Here is a 21,169-nt window from a genome sequence, read left to right as displayed (position 1 = left end):
ATGGCTATTTGATCCAGTAGAAGGTAACGAGGAACCACTCCTGTAATTGTCCTGAGAAACGCACTCTGGAAGTCAGAGCGGCCATGTCACCATAGTGACATGCCAAACAGAGAGCGAGAAACATCGGGGCTGTCTCTCCTTAAATTGTGACTTCTCTATGCATTCTAGGTAAAGTTTGGTGTTCTACAAGGTTCTGTTTGAAACCCACTGCTTTTTCTTTATACTGTATATGCTGACTCTGGGTAATATTATTCAGAAACATTGTATTAGCTTCCACTTGTATGTTTCACCCAGCCCTACTTGTACAAGAACCACATGCAGCTAGAAGTAGGTTTTCTGATTACACAGTAACTCTGGATGGCCTTTCTGTTTCTTCACGTGCAGCAGTAAAAGACCCCGGAGTGATTATTGACCCCAGTCTTTCATTCGAAACTCGCATTGATATCACCCGGATAGCTTTCTTTCATCTCAGAAATATTGCTAAGATAAGAAATTTAATGTCACTACATGATGCAGAAAAACTAGTTCATGCTTTTGTTGCCTCCAGGTTGGATTATTGTAATACCTTACTGTCTGGATGTTCCAGTAAGTGCATAAACGAGCTCCAGTTAGTTCAAAATGCAGCAGCAAGAGTCCTTACTAGAGCTAGAAGATATGGCCACATCACCCCTGTCTTAGCCACACTGCATTGGCTCCTAATCAAATTTCACATCGATTATAAAAAGACTACTATTGACCTTTAAAGCACTGAATGGTCTCATGATGCACTTCACTGTACCTCATACGGTGAAGGCTACATCAGGAGGCAGAGCCTTTTCTTACAAAACCCCACAGTTATAATAGCTCATCTAAGTGTTTAAGTCGGCTACAGATCGTTTCGTCCAAAGCCTCTTTCATACGCACTATCAGTTATTTTATATTTCAGGTATTTGTTTGTTCGAAAAAAGGAGGAATTCTCAATGGAATTCGACCGAAGCAAAACACATTTTTGCAAAACGAAACCGGAAACGATGGGAATCGGCGAGTGTCAACTTCGGGTGCGTTCGGCTGGGGCCGCTTGTGGGGAGGAGATCGTTTTTATTAGACCAAATTAAGTAGAAAATCTATACTTGCACTTGCCAGATATCCTTGGCAAATGAGAGATCTGAGATCCAGATATGAGAAAACATGCGTTTTCTCAGTCTTTATATAGGCCCACTGATGCCTCTTGATCATGTGCAGGAGAGCCTCATGAACAGCATGGACTCTCGCACATGTGCTGTTAATGAGGCTCTCCTGCGCATGATCAAGAGGCATCAGTGGGCCTATATAAAGACTGAATTCTCAGTCTTTTTACACACATTCACATTTGCCACCACAGCCCTGATCAGAGGCCAATAGTAGGTCATTTACTACTTTAACCAGTGCTGTCTCTGTGCTCTGATGAGGTCTAACTCCTGACTGATACATTTCATGGATGTTATCGCATCTCAGTAGATTCCCTGGGTTTCCAATCCTGTTTCCTGTTCTTAGTTTCTGTTTTTGTCTTTGCCTGATTTAGCCTGTTTGTGCCTCGCCCGACCTTCTGCTAGTTTCACGTTTACGAGATTGCCTGCCGTTTTGGATTGTTTGCCTGTGTTTTTTCACAATTGTTAATAAACATTACTTCTGCACTTGCACCCATCTCCTACCGCTCTCTGACAGTGGGAGGTATGTACAAGTTATTAGGTATATAAATCGCGGGAGACGCAGTCATAAACCCGCTTAATGCACTCCCTTAAATGAATAAAATACTATTGAAATAAAATATTTATTGAGCCATTTTACTGATTACGGCTGTGCTGGCCTTATTAAGACTGGCTATATGATGAATTAAACGGCTTCACTGGACTCAAAGCTCGGAGAGCAGCCTGTAATGGTATGGGTCTACTTGTTTACGCCCCTTACACCGCTCGTGTCGAAGAGCTTGTCCTACGGCACTCGTTCGCTTTATGAAAAGGGCTTATTTCCATTTATTATGAGGAGACGCGGTCATAAACTTGCTTGATGCACTCCCTTAAATGAATTATGGTTTGTTTATATCTCGATCTTGTCGCATATATAAAATAATTGATAGCGCGTATGAAAAAGGCTTTGGACGAAATGTCACAATTATTGGACGAAGTGTACTGATACCTTTAAAACATTTGTGTAGTCAAGCACGTATTGGGTTAAGGAGCAGATCTGGAGGGTTCTCGGACAGTGCGCTTTGGTAAATTGGTGTTTGGATGCTGACGATTTCAGCAGCTCGAAAAAGACATAAAAATCTTAAAACTATAATGTAAGCTTGGACTCTGAGGTTGTAGCCTTCTGTCCTGTTAGTTCAAATAAAAAAAGTACATTACGAACAGTAAAATGTTTACCTGTTAACATGCAGTCGCACATTTCTGCAATTCTAATTTCTTTTTAAGGGTCTGAAAGTTTTCGAGTTGTGAAGGACACGTCGAACCCGATGACCAAAAATTATTTAACAGCGTGACTGAACTTATGCACACATTACTTTTCCCCCCTCCATTTATGACCTTAATTTGACCTGATTCTCATCAGGAAAGAATTGATTGGGTGTTTTAGCACATGCAGTATGATGACGTTAGTTCTGTAGCTAAACACAACTCTCCAGCAGATGGTGAAAAGATGCTGGAAATAAAAAGATGATCAAGTAACTAGCATGTTAGTAACACATGCGCCATTTCGCATTTCAACCAGGTTCCTCGGACGCTATTTTAAGACCACATCAAAATCTTTTGGTGAATATTCATTAACGGGTGCAAAATTACAACCTTTTTTTTTTTTTGGTGACCATCAGTTTGTACCGTTCTAATTCCATACTGATCCCTCTCTAGTGACTCGTTACTCACCAGTTTCCACGTCCTGTGTGTAGAAGTGCATGCCGTCTGTGATTTCGGTGACGTAGACAGGCCTGTACTTGGCCACACGTTCCTTCTCTTCAGACAGCTGGGCTACCTCTTCTGTTGGCTTTTCCTCATAATTGGTCCAAATCTATCAAGCAAATAACCAAAAAACACGTTTCAATATATTGGTATGCGACACAAAGCTATATAGAGTGGAATATACGGTGTTGCACAAATACAGGTACAAATTAATGTCAGCATTCTACACTGCAAAAAAATGATATCTTCGCAAGTGAAAATGGTTAAAACGATCTAGCATTTCCTATTAGAAGAATACACGAGTTTATAAAACCTACTTCTAGATTGCAACCAAATTCTTCTAAGATGTCTTCTCAAGTAAAAATATCTGTCCATGCAGCATGATAAGTTCACTAGAGCGGCGGCTACAATTATATCGACACCGTTTCAGATTTACCGATAAAAAATTTTTTTTTTTTTTTTACAAAAAAGGTGAGTTTCAGTTACAACAGTTATTATTGGTAAAATTAATCAATAGGAAGACCCGCTTGCCTCGCCCTTTGATGACGATCAGGAATTTTTTGGAAAACCCAGATGTTATCATCGCAGGTAAGCATGGTGGAAAGATCATGGACATGTTTTTACTGATCAAATTCACCGATATTTCATGATCTCCTTGTCGAAACCTACTTCTTTTCTTACTCTCATTTGTCAGTCTCCATTTTGTATCTAAACGCGCATTTGAGAAGTCACGTGAGGTGTCGATAATAGTGATCACTTTCACCGGTGTCCACAGTTATCGACAACCTGTGGAATTAAGGGACATTTACAACTTATGGATCGATCTTTGTGTAACACTGTTGAAGTCGATGAAGTACTTTAAAAATAAATAAATAAAAGGCTGTGATTTATAATTTTTTTTCTGATTCATAACAGAATGGAACGTTTATAGAGGATTTGGAATCTGACTGCAATACATAGAATTAGACCAGAATTAAATTCCTAGCATTTTTTTTAAATTACATGCTTGAAATATTCGGATTTTTGATTCCATTTAGAAATTTTTTTTTTTTGCAGTTTGTTGTGAATTTCTACCACATATTACAATAATCAGTAGATATTTTATATTTTTAGATGTAAATTTTAAATCTCAACTGTGGTTATAATGTCAATTGCCTGTTGACGTTTATTGGTAAACTACAAAACTAGAAATTAATACAAATCAATGATTAACAAAATGTGATCTACGAAAAAGTGGAACAAAGATTTTCTGACGCAGGTTAAACGTTATCAGTTCATTTGTTTACAAACATTAGAATTACTTCCTCATTTACGTAAACACCGACGTCGATATGTTTATATAAAAGATATTTTGTACTAAATAGAAGTCTATGTAAAACAAATTTTAAATAAAAACTATGTTTTGTTAACTTAATACCACATACCGATGATTGATTATTAAAAAAAAAAAAAAATCATCTGGGTGTCGATAATTGTGGAACGGTGTTGATAACTGTGGACAAAGGTGTCGAATTTTGTGGGTGTCGAAAATTGTGGAACGGTGTCACGTGATCTGATACGCTAAGTAATCGGGAAATCAACTCGTTCCCCCCCCCCCCAGTGGAAGTTTGAGTAATTATTCATGCACGGTTTACGTATTGAAAGTCTTTTCTACTTTTGCGACGGCCCAAAGGTCGTTAAGGTGTCGATAATTGGCTCTAGTATTAAGTCATTTTCTCCTCAAATTCAGCTTTCAGTTTTTTGCAGTGTGCCTCATACAGAGACAGAATTAATGACATCCTTTAACAGAACGAGCAAAAATGACTGCAGGAAATACACCTGCACAGTTAATCAAATTTAATTTCCAAAAGAAACCGCTCACATGAGAGCTACTTTTGAAGCGAGTATTTAAATTAGCAGCTTCACTGTGAATGGGAACAGGAATATGTAGAAGTTCTGGTCAGAGATGTGCGATACCTTACCGACACAAATACAAGGAGCTGATTCAGCACACTGACTCTGGCCAGGAAGACTCGGTAATTATGTTCGCAACTTAAAAATACACTCACTGAGCACTTTATTAGGAGCACTACAGTAACACTGCGTCGCTCTCCACATCCCAAAGGTGTTCTTCTGGATTCAGATCCTGTGACTGAAGGACGCCGAACTCCTTGTCATGTTCATGAAACCAGCCTGAGACGACGTCTGCTTTGTGACATGGTGCATCATTATGCTGGAAGTGCCAAAAATCATTCCCCATACTATTACACCATTAACCCAAGGCAGGTTGGGTTCATGGATTCATGCTGCTGGTGCCAAATTGTGACCCTGCCATCTGTGTCCCTCAGCAGAAACCGAGATTCATCAGACCAGGCTATGTTTCTCCAGTTTTGGTGAGTCTGTGCCCACTGTAGACTCAGATTTCTGATCTTGGCTAAGAGAAGAGGAACCTGACGTGGTGATCTGCTGCTGTAGTTCATCAGCCTTAAGGTTTGACACGTTGTGCGTGCTGAGATGCTTTTCTGCTCACCACAATTGTACAGAGTGGTTATCTGAGTTACTGTAGCCTTTCTGTCCGCTCCAACCAGCCTGGCCGTTCTCCTCAGACCTCAACAAGACGTTTCCGTCTGCATTGCGCTGCTGCAGGTGTTCCTGATAAAGTGAGTGAGTGTCCAATCTCTCTAGATTACAAAACGCAGGCTGTAATGACGCCTCCTGTTAAGACAGCGATAACTAATAAAATGAACTGGAGTAAAAAGCTACCCAATGGCATGGAAACCTACACATCTGCACCAATCTCCAAACACCACATGGAACGAGTGATCGTTTTATAAATCCATTTTTGCTCATTTTCTTTAAGGACACTAATAAATTCCTCAACACATTTCCAAATGTCCGATGTGGTACATTTCAGCATCAACAGAGCCAAAGTACCTATAAAGTAGGCGAGATGTTCTGGAACTTTCATATTTTCGTAAAATATGATCAAACTGGATCAACCTAAACAGACACACCTAAACAGCACGCTCGTACCCAAGTGTTGGAGTAAAGGCGCTCACGTTAGTGGCTCTTTCTTTCAAACAGTCGATGACTTTAGCTTGACATGAGACACTTGAAGCTAAAAAACTCTAATGATGCTCATACAGTGGTGCTTGAAAGTTTGTGAACCCTTTAGAATTTTCTATATTTCTGCATAAATATGACCTAAAACATCATCAGATTTTCACACAAGTCCTAAAAGTGCATAAAGAGAACGCAGTTAAACAAATGAGACAAAAATATTATACTTGGTCGTTTATTTATTTATTGAGGAAAATGATCTGATATTACATCTCTGTGAGTGGCAAAAGTATGTGAACCTCTCGGATTAGCAGTTAATTTGAAGGTGAAATTAGAGTCCGCTGTTTTCAAATCAATGGGATGACAATCAGGTGTGAGTGGGCACCCTGTTTTATTTAAAGAACAGGGATCTATCAAAGTCTGATCTTCACAACACATGTTTGTGGAAGTGCATGATGGCACGAACAAAGGAGATTTCTGAGGACCTCAGAAAAAGCGTTGGTGATGCTCATCAGGCTGGAAAAGGTTACAAAACCATCTCTAAAGAGTTTGGACTCCACCAATCCACAGTCAGACAGATTGTGTACAAATGGAGGAAATTCAAGACCATTGTTACCCTCCCCAGGAGTGGTCAACCAACAAAGATCACTCCAAGAGTAAGGCATGTAATAGTCGGCGAGGTCACAAAGGACCCCATGGTAACTTCTGAGCAACTGAAGGCCTCTCTCACACTGGCTAATGTTAATGTTCATGAGTCCACCATCAGGAGAACACTGAACAACAATGGTGTGCATGGCAGGGTTGCAAGGAGAAAGCCACTGCTCTCCAAAAAGAACATTACAGCTCGTTTGCAGTTTGCCAAAGATCACGTGGACAAGCCAGAAGGCTATTGGAAAAATGTTTTGTGGACGGATGAGACCAAAATAGAACTTTTTGGTTTAAATGAGAAGCATTATGTTTGGAGAAAGGAAAACACTGCATTCCAGCATAAGAACCTTATCCCATCTGTGAAACATGGTGGTGGTAGTATCGTGGTTTGGGCCTGTTTTGCTGCATCTGGGCCAGGACGGCTTGCCATCATTGATGGAACAATGAATTCTGAATTATACCAGCGAATTCTAAAGGAAAATGTCAGGACATCTGTCCATGAACTGAATCTCAAGAGAAGGTGGGTCATGTAGCAAAACAACGACCCTAAGCACACAAGTCGTTCTACAAAAGAATGGTGAAAGAAGAATAATGTTTTGGAATGGCCGAGTCAAAGTCCTGACCTTAATCCAATCGAGATGTTGTGGAAGGACCTGAAGCGAGCAGTTCATGTGAGGAAACCCACCAACATCCCAGAGTTGAAGCTGTTCTGTACGGAGGAATGGGCTAAAATTCCTCCAAGCCGGTGTGCAGGACTGATCAACAGTTACCAGAAATGTTTAGTTGCAGTTATTGCTGCACAAGGGGGTCACACCAGATACTGAAAGCAAAGCTTCACGTACTTTTGCCACTCACAGATATGTAATATTGGATTATTTTCCTCAATAAATAAATGACCAAGTATAATATTTTTGTCTCATTTGTTTCACTGGGTTCTCTTTATCTACTTTTAGGACTTGTGTGAAAATGTGTTTTAGGTCATATTTATGCAGAAATATAGAAAATTCTAAAGGGTTCACAAACTTTCAAGCACCACTGTACTTGAGTTCCTTTTAACATTTAGCACTGCTCGACTCTCGCACTATCCAGCGTCATGCAGATGAGTCTGGGTCCTCTCAAGGGTTCTTCATGTCGTCTCCGGGAGTTTCCCCCTCACCTCCATCACCTCTGGCTTGCTCATTTAAATTTAAACGTTCTATTTGGATCTCTAAAGCTGCTTTGTGATCATGTCCATTGTCAGAATGCTGGATAAATAAAACTGAACTAAATCTTCTGTTCGTTAGTTAATGTAGGTACTGTACGTACAGTCGATATACCACTTTGTTAATCTGAGAACATCTGTAAATCCAGACAGTAACTGCCATAAACACACGGGTAGTGATCGAGTGAAATTCTAAAAGGAGGGAGGCGTTCCTAAAATTGCTCATGCTAATTTCCTGCACTGTAATTCACACCAGTCTTAAAATTACACAAACTACTTTCCTTTTAATATTCATTAAAATATATTTACAAGAAGACCATAACGTATGTACATAAAATACTGGGCGTGAATATGATGCAAATAATCTCTGCCCCTTAAAACTGTACACAGCTGTTCCACATTTGACCACAGAGGGCGCACTCTGTTTAATTCACAACACTGTGTTTGACGGAAGATGGTTCTTGTTCTTTTCCATTACACCCACTGCAGGACAGAGCTGTCTGACCATACAAATGTAACTTGTAATATTCCGAGAGCAGGACCTTGATTACTCTTTACCCAAATCTTACCACAGTAAAACACCGTGGACAGTGAGAGGACCAGGTCACTGATGTGCCTCTGCGCAACGATCTCGAAGCAATGGGCATCACAAAGAGACGTCTTGCAGAAATATCTCATCACTCTGACACGATATTACACTACCACAATATCCACGGACATTTATCACTGATCACTCGAGCACCGTCTTCTCGTCCTGCGCCAATCAGTGCAGATACTCAAAATCTACAGCAACATCAGAGAAGTTGGCCATGTGGCCATTAAACTCGAAATGCTCAGAAAAAGGATTATACTTAAATTTTTTTTTACTGTTTACTGCACAATCACCTAAAGATCCATCATCCATCTGAGCTATTATGACTGCCCCAAACGTTATTACACCCTCCTGTAATCTCCTGAAGCGCTCGTTTTCTGGTCTTTTCCAGGCCGTCCGTGTAAACATGCTGAAAGTGAAACTAAGACGACACTGTGCAGGCTTGACTTCTCCATTCAGCTGGAAAAGGCTGCCTGAATGCAGGGTGTTGCTTCGTGGCTTCATCCCGTTCCACTGATCATCACAAAAGGGTGAGATCGGCAAAGACGTGTGAACATGGTGGTGGGATTAGTACTGATGTTCAGTCCTCCTACTTGCCACACAGGGTCATGAAACCCTCCTGCTTGAGGCCACCACTTGTAACAAAACACAATGCTGCACATTCCAACCAAGTAGCAGCCATGTGCACCCTAACGATCACACCCATGTGTCCTTGTTGAACTCCAGATTTATTCCTCCTTTCCTATTATAATGAGCTCTTTTCTTTTGGGAAAGCCTTCCACTAGATTTTGGAGCGTGGCTGTGTGAGGTCAGACCCTGATGATGTGATGTTCTTGAGGCTCCGGTTCATCCCAAAGGTGTTCAGTGGGGTTGGGTTCAGTCAGGGCTCTGTGCAGGACACCCGAGTTCTTCACTCCAGCCTTCACACACCATGTCTTCATCATGGAGCTCTTTTGTGTACAGGAGCATCGTCATGCTGGAACAGGTTTGGACTAGTGGTCCCAGTGAAGGGAAACTGTAATGTTACAGCAAACGGACATTCTGTGCCAACAGTTTGGCGAAGAACCATATGGTCAGGGGATGCACATACTTTTGGCCAGAGAGTATATGTGAATACTTCAGATCTTTTTGTGATGGTTTTCTCCTCTTCCATGATGAGACACAAAACTAGAGTAAGAGTTCCACTTGAGGGAAGTGACCGTGGGAGCTACGTGCCAGCTCCATGAAGTTCTCGAAACATCTAATTCAAGCCCTTTAACCCCAGAACGCCGAGGGGACAACTGAGCAGGAGGGGGTTAAGTTACAGCCCTCACACTACAATAAACAAATGTCAGATTCAAGTCTAATGTCTAAACATAAAAATGTGTTAAATATAAGAGTGAACAGAGAGAATCTTAAAGTATTGAGAGAGAGAGAACGCAAAGAAGTACAACTGGTTAAGGATCTAAGAATAGCCTCCTGCTGCACTGAAGACTTTTTCAAAGCAGGTAATGAAGAAAATTAATGAGCTGTTAAGTGAATCATCAGCGCTGGATGTGCCAGCTTGAACCTGTCATCTGCACACAACTTATCGTGGGAGTGTGTGTATGTGCGCGTATATATATATATATATATATATATATATATATATATATATATATATATATATATATATATATTTTCTTAGGTAACAGAGTAATCCTGAATATCGACTTGAAGATATAATCATCAAGATTGAGAACTGCAACGATGCCACAACCCTTCATGGCAAAGAGTGCAAGACAGCATAATTTCCCCCGTTCTATTTTAAAACAGTCATGTGACACCGCCCCCTGGAGGCTCTACAAAGTATGAAGACTTCACCTAATGCAAGTGTCTGCGCACGACGCCTTGATGTTCTCACAGAAATATTAAATCAGCCCTCACACTAAAACAAAATGTTGACAGAGACAATAAAACAGGCTGTCATCATTATTCGGTCCCAAACTGCTGATTCCACTTAAACTTGAAGAAAAGTATCGAGATGTGTGTTTTCAAATTGCATTTTAGGGAGAAATCTCATTACAGGGAGGGGAAATGGAGATCAGCTGCCTGCTAAAGTTAGCCAGCTATCAGAGCAACATGGCAGCCTCGCGTCGCCTCATGCATTCGGGCAGTTCATGATTAATACAAACAACAACGACGAATCTTCTGAATCGGGCTCGGACAGAATAACCCTGATGCACCGATTCTACAGCGTGACGTCATGCAAAACGCAGATTACGCAATTAAATACATCTCATACAATTCTTCACAGCTTTCACTCAGGTTTCTGTATTAATAAAACACAGAGGATGGGAAATATCTCATCTCATCTCATTATCTGTAGCCGCTTTATCCTTCTACAGGGTCGCAGGCAAGCTGGAGCCTATCCCAGCTGACTACGGGCGAAAGGCGGGGTACACCCTGGACAAGTCGCCAGGTCATCACAGGGCTGACACATAGACACAGACAACCATTCACACTCACATTCACACCTACGGTCAATTTAGAGTCACCAGTTAACCTAACCTGCATGTCTTTGGACTGTGGGGGAAACCGGAGCAAACCCACGCGGACACGGGGAGAACATGCAAACTCCGCACAGAAAGGCCCTCGCCGGCCCCGGGGCTCGAACCCAGGACCTTCTTGCTGTGAGGCGACAGCGCTAACCACTACACCACCGTGCTGCCGGATGGGAAATATGTTTCCACAAATATGTTAGCACCTCATTGAACTTTCTTCACTTAAACAGAGGAAGTTCATTTGTGATTGGACCAAACGGACATGGAGGAGACTTTACTGGGCCGAGCTGAACTCATCCACTGTAGTCACCAAAAAGGCCATTAAACAGAATATATTAGTTTGGTTAAACAGAAATAATTAGATTTATGCTTTACATACTTTTTTAATTTCAAAAAGTTACTTTAATAATGTCCATAAGTATTTGGACAACGACTTTCCTTGTTTTCCCTCCTTTTTATTCTTGAGAATACGGCGAGTTGGCTGAGTGGTTAGCATTCCAAAAAACTTGTGACGGGGCAACAAAAGACTGGAAAAGTTGTGTAATGAGAAAAAAACAAACAAAAAAAACAACAAAATTTGGTTAACTGGCAACAGGTCAGTAACATGATTGGATATTAAAAGAGCATCCCAGAGAGGCGGAGTCTCTCAGAAGTAAAGATGGGGCGGGGTTCACTGCTCTGTGAAAGACTGCGTGGGGAAAACAGCGCAACAATTTAAGAATAACGTTCCTCAATGTAAAATTGCAAAGAATTTGTGGATCACATTATCTAGGGTCCATATCATATTAAAAGATTTAGAGAATCTGGAGAAATCTCTGTATGCAAGAGACAAGGCTGAAAACTAACATTGGATGCCTGTGATCTTCAGGCCCTCAGGAGACACTGCATTAAAAGCAGACACGTGTCTGTAGTGGAAATCACTGTATGGGCTCAGGAACACTTCAGAAACCCATCGTATGTGAAAACACTTCATTACTGCACCCGCAAATGCAAGTTAAAACCAAATACAGTGGGGCAAAAAAGTATTTAGTCAGTCACCAATTGTGCAAGTTCTCCCACTTAAAAAGATGAGAGAGGCCTGTAATTTTCATCATAGGTACACTTCAACTATGAGAGACAAAATGAGAAAAAAAAATCCAGAAAATCACATTGTCTGATTTTTAAAGAATTTATTTGCAAATTATGGTGGAAAATAAGTATTTGGTCAATAACAAAAGTTCATCTCAATACTTTGTTATATACCCTTTGTTGGCAATGACAGAGGTCAAACGTTTTCTGCAAGTCTTCACAAGGTTTTCACACACTGTTGCTGGTATTTTGGCCCATTCCTCCATGCAGATCTCCTCTAGAGCAGTGATGTTTTGGGGCTGTCGCTGGGCAACACGGACTTTCAACTCCCTCCAAAGATTTTCTATGGGGTTGAGATCTGGAGACTGGCTAGGCCACTCCAGGACCTTGAAATGCTTCTTATGAAGCCACTCCTTCGTTGCCCGGGCGGTGTGTTTGGGATCACTGTCATGCTGAAAGACCCAGCCACATTTCATCTTCAATGCCCTTGCTGATGGAAGGAGGTTTTCACTCAAAATCTCACGATACATGGCCCCATTCATTCTTTCCTTTACACGGATCAGTCGTCCTGGTCCCTTTGCAGAAAAACAGCCCCAAAGCATGATGTTTCCACCCCCATGCTTCACAGTAGGTATGGTGTTCTTTGGATGCAACTCAGCATTCTTTCTCCTCCAAACACGACAAGTTGAGTTTTTACCAAAAAGTTATATTTTGGTTTCATCTGACCATATGACATTCTCCCAATCCTCTTCTGGATCATCCAAATGCTCTCTAGCAAACTTCAGACGGGCCTGGACATGTACTCGCTTAAGCAGGGGGACACGTCTGGCACTGCAGGATTTGAGTCCCTGGCGGCGTAGTGTGTTACTGATGGTAGCCTTTGTTACTTTGGTCCCAGCTCTCTGCAGGTCATTCACTAGGTCCCCCCGTGTGGTTCTGGGATTTTTGCTCACCGTTCTTGTGATCATTTTGACCCCACGGGGTGAGATCTTGCGTGGAGCCCCAGATTGAGGGAGATTATCAGTGGTCTTGTATGTCTTCCATTTTCTAATAATTGCTCCCACAGTTGATTTCTTCGCACCAAGCTGCTTACCTATTGCAGATTCAATTTTCCCAGCCTGGTGCAGGTCTACAATTTTGTTTCTGGTGTCCTTTGACAGCTCTTTGGTCTTGGCCATAGTGGAGTTTGGAGTGTGACTGTTTGAGATTGTGGACAGGTGTCTTTTATACTGATAACGAGTTCAAACAGGTGCCATTAATACAGGTAACGAGTGGAGGACAGAGGAGCCTCTTAAAGAAGAAGTTACAGGTCTGTGAGAGCCAGAAATCTTGCTTGTTTGTAGGTGACCAAATACTTATTTTACCGAGGAATTTACCAATTAATTCATTAAAAATCCTACAATGTGATTTCCTGGATTCTTTCCCCCCATTCTGTCTCTCATAGTTGAAGTGTACCTATGATGATAATTACAGGCCTCTCTCATCTTTTTAAGTAGGAGAACTTGCACAATTGGTGGCTGACTAAATACTTTTTTGCCCCACTGTATAAACAATATCCAGAAACACCGCCACCTCGTCTGGGCCCGAGCTCTTTTACGATGGACTGAGGCAAAGTGGAAAATTGTCCTGAGGTCTGATGAATCAAAAGTAGAAATTCTTTTTAGAAAATCCTGGAAATTACGTCCTCCAGGGTAAAGAGGAGAGAGACCATCCGGCTTGTTATCAGTGCACAGTTCAAAACCCAGCATCTGTGACGGTATGAGGGGGCATTAGTGCACATGACATGGGTAGCTTTTACATCTGGGAAGGCATCATTAATGCTGGATGGTATATACACGTTTCAGAGCGATATGCTGCCATCCAGACTAAATCTTTTTCAGGGAAGGCCGTCCTTCTTTCAGCAAGACAATGCCAAACCGCTTTCTGCACATATTACAACTGCATGGCTCCGTAGTAAAAGAGTCCAGGTGCTAAACTGGCCTGCCGCAATCCAGACCCGTCTCTCATTTAAAACATTTGGCGCCTTATGAAGCGCAAAATACAACAAAGGAGACCCCGAACTGTTGAGCAACTGAAATGGTATATCAGGCAAGAGTGGGCCAACATTTCTCTTTCAAAACTACAGCAGTTGGTCTCCTCAGTTCCCAAACGTTTACAGAGTGTTGTTAAAAGCAGAGGTGATGCCACGCAGTATTAAACTTGTGCTAACTTTTCTGAAATGTGTTGCCGACATCAAATTCAAAATGAGCATATATTTTTCAACAAACAATAACATTTCTCAGTTTCAACATTTGATACGTGGTCTTTGTGCTATTTTCAATGAAATATCGGGTTTCCGTGATTTGCAAATTATCGCATTCGGTTTTTATTTACAGCTGACATGGCATCCCAACTTGTTTGAAATTGGGGTTGTATTTATTGACATTACCCATGAAAACACTTTTAAACTTTGCAGTCTGAGCCGTCTTATGTGCTCCATCACACCGCACTCATGAAATTCATTTTTCGATGAAGATATTTCTCTTGTTATTCTGTTGAGGAAAGAGAACTGAAAAAGAATTTCACTACAAATTTTACCCGTACATATTTTGATGTGGGCGGCACGGTGGTGTAGTGGTTAGCGCTGTCGCCTCACAGCAAGAAGGTCCTGGGTTCGAGCCCCGGGGCCGGCGAGGGCCTTTCTGTGTGGAGTTTGCATGTTCTCCCCGTGTCCGCGTGGGTTTCCTCCGGGTGCTCCGGTTTCCCCCACAGTCCAAAGACATGCAGGTTAGGTTAACTGGTGACTCTAAATTGACCGTAGGTGTGAATGTGAGTGTGAATGGTTGTCTGTGTCTATGTGTCAGCCCTGTGATGACCTGGCGACTTGTCCAGGGTGTACCCCGCCTTTCACCCGTAGTCAGCTGGGATAGGCTCCAGCTTGCCTGCGACCCTGTAGAAGGATAAAGCGGCTAGAGATAATGAGATGAGATGAGATATTTTGATGTGAACAAGATCAACTGTGAGCTCCTGCTCACTTATGTATCCCCCGCTCTTGCTTACATCAGAACGCAAGCGATCGGAGGAACAGGACACTTATTATGAGTGTTGACTTGAACAGATAATTAGCCCTGAAACAAGTAAGTAAAGAGCAGTGTTCTCCCCAGGGATTTCAAACAGCATCCTGGGAAACCGTCACTTTGAAATAGCATGTGTGTACACACGCACGCACCTTGTCTTTCCTCTGTCTGGCCACGTCCTCAGCAGACACCAGGGTTTTGTAGTAGGAGCTGCGCTCAGCTGTGAAGTGAACCTTGGACAGCGAGTTCTCCACCAGTGCCACGGACAGATTTACCCCCTCGATGTGAAGCCAACCGATGAAGTTGCCAGCTTTATCCATGCTCTCCACCTCAACCTCTACCTGAAACAAAAAGAAAGACATTTGAGAAAGTGAAAGGAGTTTCCAGTCTTAAAAAAAAAAAGGACGTGAGAGAGCGCGAGCTCACTGAACAATGTCCATCTCGGTCTGTATAGGGTCCATTTTTTGTAGAAGAAAATAAACCTTCATTAAGCAAAACATTTTGAAATCATTTCATTCCTTGGTCCCAGCCCCAGAGAAAACCATCTCAGTTGACACTCGCTATCTTCTGCATTCGCACACACCCTTCTGCACATTAACCCTGATATTAAAGCTCACACATATCTGATACAGGAGTGTGGTTCAACTGGAGTGATTACTGGACACCCATCTTAAAGGAAGAATGACCGTATTGGAAAATGAGGAGAGGAAGCGAAATTGAAAGGCCACAAGAGCGCTCTGAGAGCACAATATCCCCCGCTGGCAACTCGGCCATAACTCTGGTAAAACGCGACAGAATTGAACGAAATTACAATATGTGTATTACCGACATACACCAAAGAATCCTGCCAAGTTTCGTGAAATTCCTCCAAAAATTGTGAGGAGTTGATTTCAGAAGGTGAGCACCCTTCCCGGGACGGACGGACATCACCACGACATAATCTCCCTTCGGGCCTTTCGGCCAGCGGGGGAAAAAAATTGTGAGGGAGTTTGATTTCAAAAAGCAAGCACACCTTGATGAAATTGCCAAAGTACAAGTTTGTTAATAATCAAGGGCGTAACTCTGGTAAAAAATTTGCCCAAATTAAACAATATTTCAATATAACTGTCATATAACAAAGCCTTTTGCCAAGTTTGGTGAAATTCCACCACAAATTGTGAGAGGAGTTGATTTCAGAAGAACGTACCCCCTCATGAAATCGTCAACGTACAAGTTATTTAATCAAGGGTCAAAACTCTGGGAAAATTTTCACAAACAAAATTAAATTTCAATCTGCGTATTAACGTCATACAACAAGGCCTTTTGCCGAGCTTCGAGAAATTCGTCTAAAAATTGTGAGAGGAGCTGATGTCAGAAGGCGAGCACACCTTCATGAAACTGTGAAAGTACAAGAGCTGCAACTCTGGTGAAATGCAACCGGATTTAATGAAATAACAATATGTGGCAGACCACCGAATCCAGGGACACATGTCGGCCGAAACGAATCCGAGATAATCGCAAAAGAAGCATTTTTTTTCGAAATTTGTGATTTTTGTTTTTTTCCATCATGTGCAAGTTGAGATCTTGAAGAATGCAATCAGTATTTCAGATAATAGGTTGTTTTGTTGGAAAAGCATACATTTTTTGTTGCAAATTGTCTCGTTTTTGTCAGGACTGTAGCCTGCTGGGGGGTGTGGGTAAATTACCATATGGGCCATTCACATGAAGATTTAAGTCATTTGGGTTTTTTTTCCGCGAATCAGCTGTATGATCCGAGCTGAGCGCATGGCTACTTAACCTGCATAGAGGCGTGTGATTTCACTATGGAATGAGGAAGCTAAACAGAGCGCAGAGGAGCAAACACCGTGAAGCAGACACTTCGGTATTTACATCGGAGATCACCATTTCTAGCAAAAAAAACCGCAACCTCGTTTTCCAGATTGAATGGAATACTTGAATGATCGGATGATACACGGACCGTTCTAGGATTACATTCCATCGGAGGCATTGGTGTGTGCAAGGCGCCGTTTCTCTTTCTGATGGGGTAAGTTTATTAATCTAAGGCTGTGTGGTTATTTTTGCATGTAAGGGAGTGTGTTGTGGTTTGGTTAAGCCTAGGTCACAACCGGACGTAGGATTTTTTGGCGTTTCCCCAAATCGCTGCGGGTTTTTTTTGTTCACGGAGAAAGACGCGCGTTGGCCGTAAGTTTGTCTTGCAACCTGAAAAAAACGTAAGCGCCCGTAGAGTTTGTTTGACATGACAAAGAACCTCTGCGGCCGGTCTGCGGCTCGAAAATCAGCACATCACACGCGCGCTCTCGTGCGTTTCATGCGCGCTCTCCGTGCGTTTCTTGCGTGTAGACCGGCTGTAGGAGCGCATACGGCCGGTTGTGACCGAGGCTTTACATGAAACTAGTGTTGTGTTAGTTGTGTCATCATCGTGCTATCTTTCTTTCTTACGGTGTGAGTAATTTTTCAACCACAAAACGTTAAAGTATACTTTAGGACTTATTTTTGTACTTCATAATTGTGTTGGGCATACTTTGCATGGAAGGAAAACTGACGTGGTGATCTTTGTTTACATGAAAGTAGTATCGTGCTAGCTAGTAGGGGGTAGGGCTTTCCTTAATGTCATGCAAATGAGCACCATTATGTGCCCGCCCTGCACCCAGAGTAGCTGAGATGGAAAACTTTGAGGGCGATTTTCTCCCTTTTCTGTTTTAAGAAGTATACACTTTCAAAAGGCCACACATTCTTCAAATATTGTCAGATCTCCACATGGAAGGCATCATTGGAAAGCTTAGAAACTGTACTTTCTGAATCTGTCAATAACTCAAAATGCCCCCGGGCCGACACGTGTCCCTGGATTCTGTGGTCTGCCACATATGCGTATTACCGACGTACAACCAAGTTTGGTGAAATTTGTCCAAAAATTATGAGAGGAGTTGCTTTCAGAAAGAACACACGCTCTAATGAAATTCTCAAAGTATAATTTTGTTCATCAAGGGCTGTAACTCTGGGAAAATGTGACCGAATTTAACAAAATGCGTATTACGGACATATAACAATGCCGCTTGTCAAGTTTGGTGAAAGGCTGAGTGGAATAACAGACTAATGACTGTTTCTGTAATTACAGTTCTAATGGCGAGAACAAAAGACGTGTGGATGATAAAAGGCTCCGTCCCATTCGCCATTCAACCACCTCTCTGTCCTGCAAAGGAACAAAACCTATTCTGTCAAGGAGGACGAAAAGTATTACAAATGACGGCGTAATCTGCACTTCAAAGCATCAAGGCTGTGTCGGCGTGTCAAGGTGGACGACACACGTGACCATTTTCACATCGTTCTTTATTAACGTGCACATCGTGCTTGTGAGCGCAGATGGAGCTACAGGTGAGCGGTCTGCAAAAGCAGAGCCCAGTCCCGTCTCGGTCACCTGGAGCTCGGTGAATGTGCCGTGTTCGGAGTGTTATTCGTCTTCATAAAGGCAGTCACTCTTCCCTTGTGATCATTAGTGGCCTGTGTTTAGCTCGTTATGATGTGCAGATGTTTCTCTCTGGGGAGCTGAAAGCGTTCCTCGGCGCTGAGCAGGCTCTATTCACCATTCTCTGCGTGAGACCCACTACTCGCTCCCATCCTGCCTCTGCACTTTCACCTCTCAATACTCCATACTCAAATTCTGATCATTTAATAAGCGTCAGCTGAATGTCTCCTACCCATATTCAACTCTGTTATAAAGCTTTTTGTGGCCTTTATGCTTTCTCCTGCAAAATATGCTCACCGGCCACTTTAATAAGAACTTCTTGTTGATTCTAAGCAGGGCTTTGAACCGGTTCAAGGAACGAAAACGAAAACCGGGAACTTTTTCTATTTCACATGGAACAGAAACGAAACCAGAAACTTTATTATTTTTTATGTTCCGGAACAGAAACGCTTATTAAAAATAATGGTAACCGGTTAATACCGGTTTTTATTTCGTTCCTCAAAGTTTCCGTAGCCTACAAATAAAAAAGCCATTCTCCTCCTGTGCAAGTTTCTATGACCCGCTGGGGTTCACTTCCTGTGTGACGTTCGCTGACTGAATGGAGAGCGCGGGAAGGTGGACTGCTATCACGTCTCCATGTGATAATAAGTGAGTAAGTGCATTACTGAGTGTCTGAGCAAAGAAGAGCCTGAACGATGCAACCTCCCTATTGGCTGTTTGTAAAAATGTATCAGTTGTTGCCCTTCCCACGGGAATCATCGCGGGCTCGAGAGACGAGACCTGACGAGTTAGTTCGTTGGTAGCAGAACAAAATGTCTGGACACAAATCGGGTTTTCAGAAAAGGAAAGAAAATAAACAGAGGGTTGAAAATACAAAAAAGGAGGCAGAAAATGCAAAACGAGTTTTAAGGTAGGACAAATGGTTACTTTTTAAGGCAGCCCGCCGTGGCTGCAGGCTTTTAGTTGTCATTGAATGGTTACTTTTCTGAGGCAGCCCGCCGTGGCTGCCTGCAGGCTTATTTATTATAGCCCATTTAGTTAAAATAGTTGATATAAAATGTTTATAGTTATAGTTATGTGATGGTTGTCCTGATTTAGACTGGTGTTTTTTTTTGGGGGGGGGGGGGGGGGGGGGGGGGGGGGTTTGCGCGATGTTGCACCCGGGTCCAGATTAGGGCAGAACCGGCCCTGGCTACATTTCAGGTGTAGTTTGTTTTATGTATGTATGTACTTGCATAGATGTGTACTTGGTCTTCCAATATGGCGCCTAACAAAATCTCGCGGCGCGGTGACGTCATGCGGTAGCCCTCTATAGGGCCTGACTAGCCTTTGGTAACACACTAAACGAATTATCTTTCATTTTTGGCACTTTTTCTGTTTGTGTAGATGGGAAGACATACTAAGAATCCAAATCGCCAACATTTGAAATAATAATTGTTTTGAATTATTTCTTGTCTTATTTAATGAAGGTTGTAATAGAATTAGCCTACATTTGGCTTAAGCTGGATGAGACAGAGACATAATTTTATAGCCATTTGTTAAACAGCTGACAGGGAACGTAATTAACCGTTCCGGGAACAAAATTTTTTTGTTCTAACCGGTTCGGGAACGTCTATTTAATGGTGGAACCCAAAACCGGAAACGTTAAAATTCCGTTTCTGTTCGGAACGAACCAATAGGAAAAAAATTCTGGTTCAAAGCCCTGATTCTAAGGTTCCTGTTCGTGGCTGCAGGACTGGAACCCAACGTGCTCTTCTGTTGCATGCGGAGATGCTTTTCTGCTCACCACGGTCGTAAAGAGCGATTATATGAGTTACTATATCCTTCCTGGCAAAAAAAAAAAAAACCTCAAACTGCTCCATGTTATCAACAAGGCGTTTGTTTCCACCCACAGAACTGTCGCTCGCTCGATGTTTTTTCTTTCTGTCTGTGTGTGAAAAGCCCAGGAGGAGATCAGCGGTTTCTGAAATACTCATGCCACGGGGAAAGTAAGTCACACTTTGAAATCACAATTGCTCCCATTCTGATGTGTGAACTGAAGCTCTTGATATTTATCTGCGTGATTTGATGTCGAGGGATCGGCTGATTAGAGAACGGCAGAAAAAACAAAGCAGGTGGATGTAGGGGTATTCCTAATGAAGTGGTCAGTGAGCGTATGTCTACTGTAGATCACGATGCTCAAAAAAAAAAAACGTGCTGTAACAAATGACTTTTTCCATCTGATGTGTGAGTGAAGCGCATATTGTGGTAATGAATCCATTTCACAAACTGAAACTCGCACATTCGCATGCTGAGAAAGACGCCTGGAACGGCAGCGAGGGCACTTAATCTGAAGTAACCATGGTTATCAGGCCAAAGAGTGGAGTTTAGCTTTCCATCTGTAAGGTAAATAAGTAGTGTATGAGAGGCAGTGGGTGTTGAGCGCCGCTATGACAGATGGGCTCTGTGATGAGCCTCGAGATTCTCCGTTAACTAACGCTGAGGGAGTGTTTTTTCTTACCCCCTCTCTCTGAATCAAAGGTTCTCGAACTACACTGCAACTGTGTGGTGGGTTAATGAAGGAAGGGAGGGAGATGAGGAGAAGGACGAAGGCAGGAACTTCAACGGATCTGTGGATGCTACCAGCACGACCATCTTTAACTCGACACCAGAAGACAGAGGAGATGGCGAC

The 21,169-nt window shown here is 42.3% G+C and overlaps 1 protein-coding gene across 1 annotated transcript in view; it reads right to left on the bottom strand.

Moving 5' to 3' along the window:
* snd1 (staphylococcal nuclease and tudor domain containing 1) overlaps window positions 1–21,169 on the bottom strand; it is a 193,415-nt gene that overhangs the window by 19,227 nt on the left and 153,019 nt on the right. Inside the window, exons 17-18 of the mRNA XM_060903884.1 lie at window positions 15,188–15,376; window positions 2,877–3,018 (exon numbers count right to left, since the gene is read on the bottom strand). Of these exons, the coding sequence (XP_060759867.1) occupies window positions 2,877–3,018; window positions 15,188–15,376 (331 nt within the window). The remainder of the gene's footprint in view (window positions 1–2,876; window positions 3,019–15,187; window positions 15,377–21,169) is intronic.

Source organism: Neoarius graeffei, chromosome 21 (assembly GCF_027579695.1).
Source record: "Neoarius graeffei isolate fNeoGra1 chromosome 21, fNeoGra1.pri, whole genome shotgun sequence".
Lineage (NCBI taxonomy): Eukaryota > Metazoa > Chordata > Actinopteri > Siluriformes > Ariidae > Neoarius > Neoarius graeffei.
Note: the sequence above shows the minus strand (reverse complement) of the source record. Positions and strands in the feature narration are given on the sequence as shown.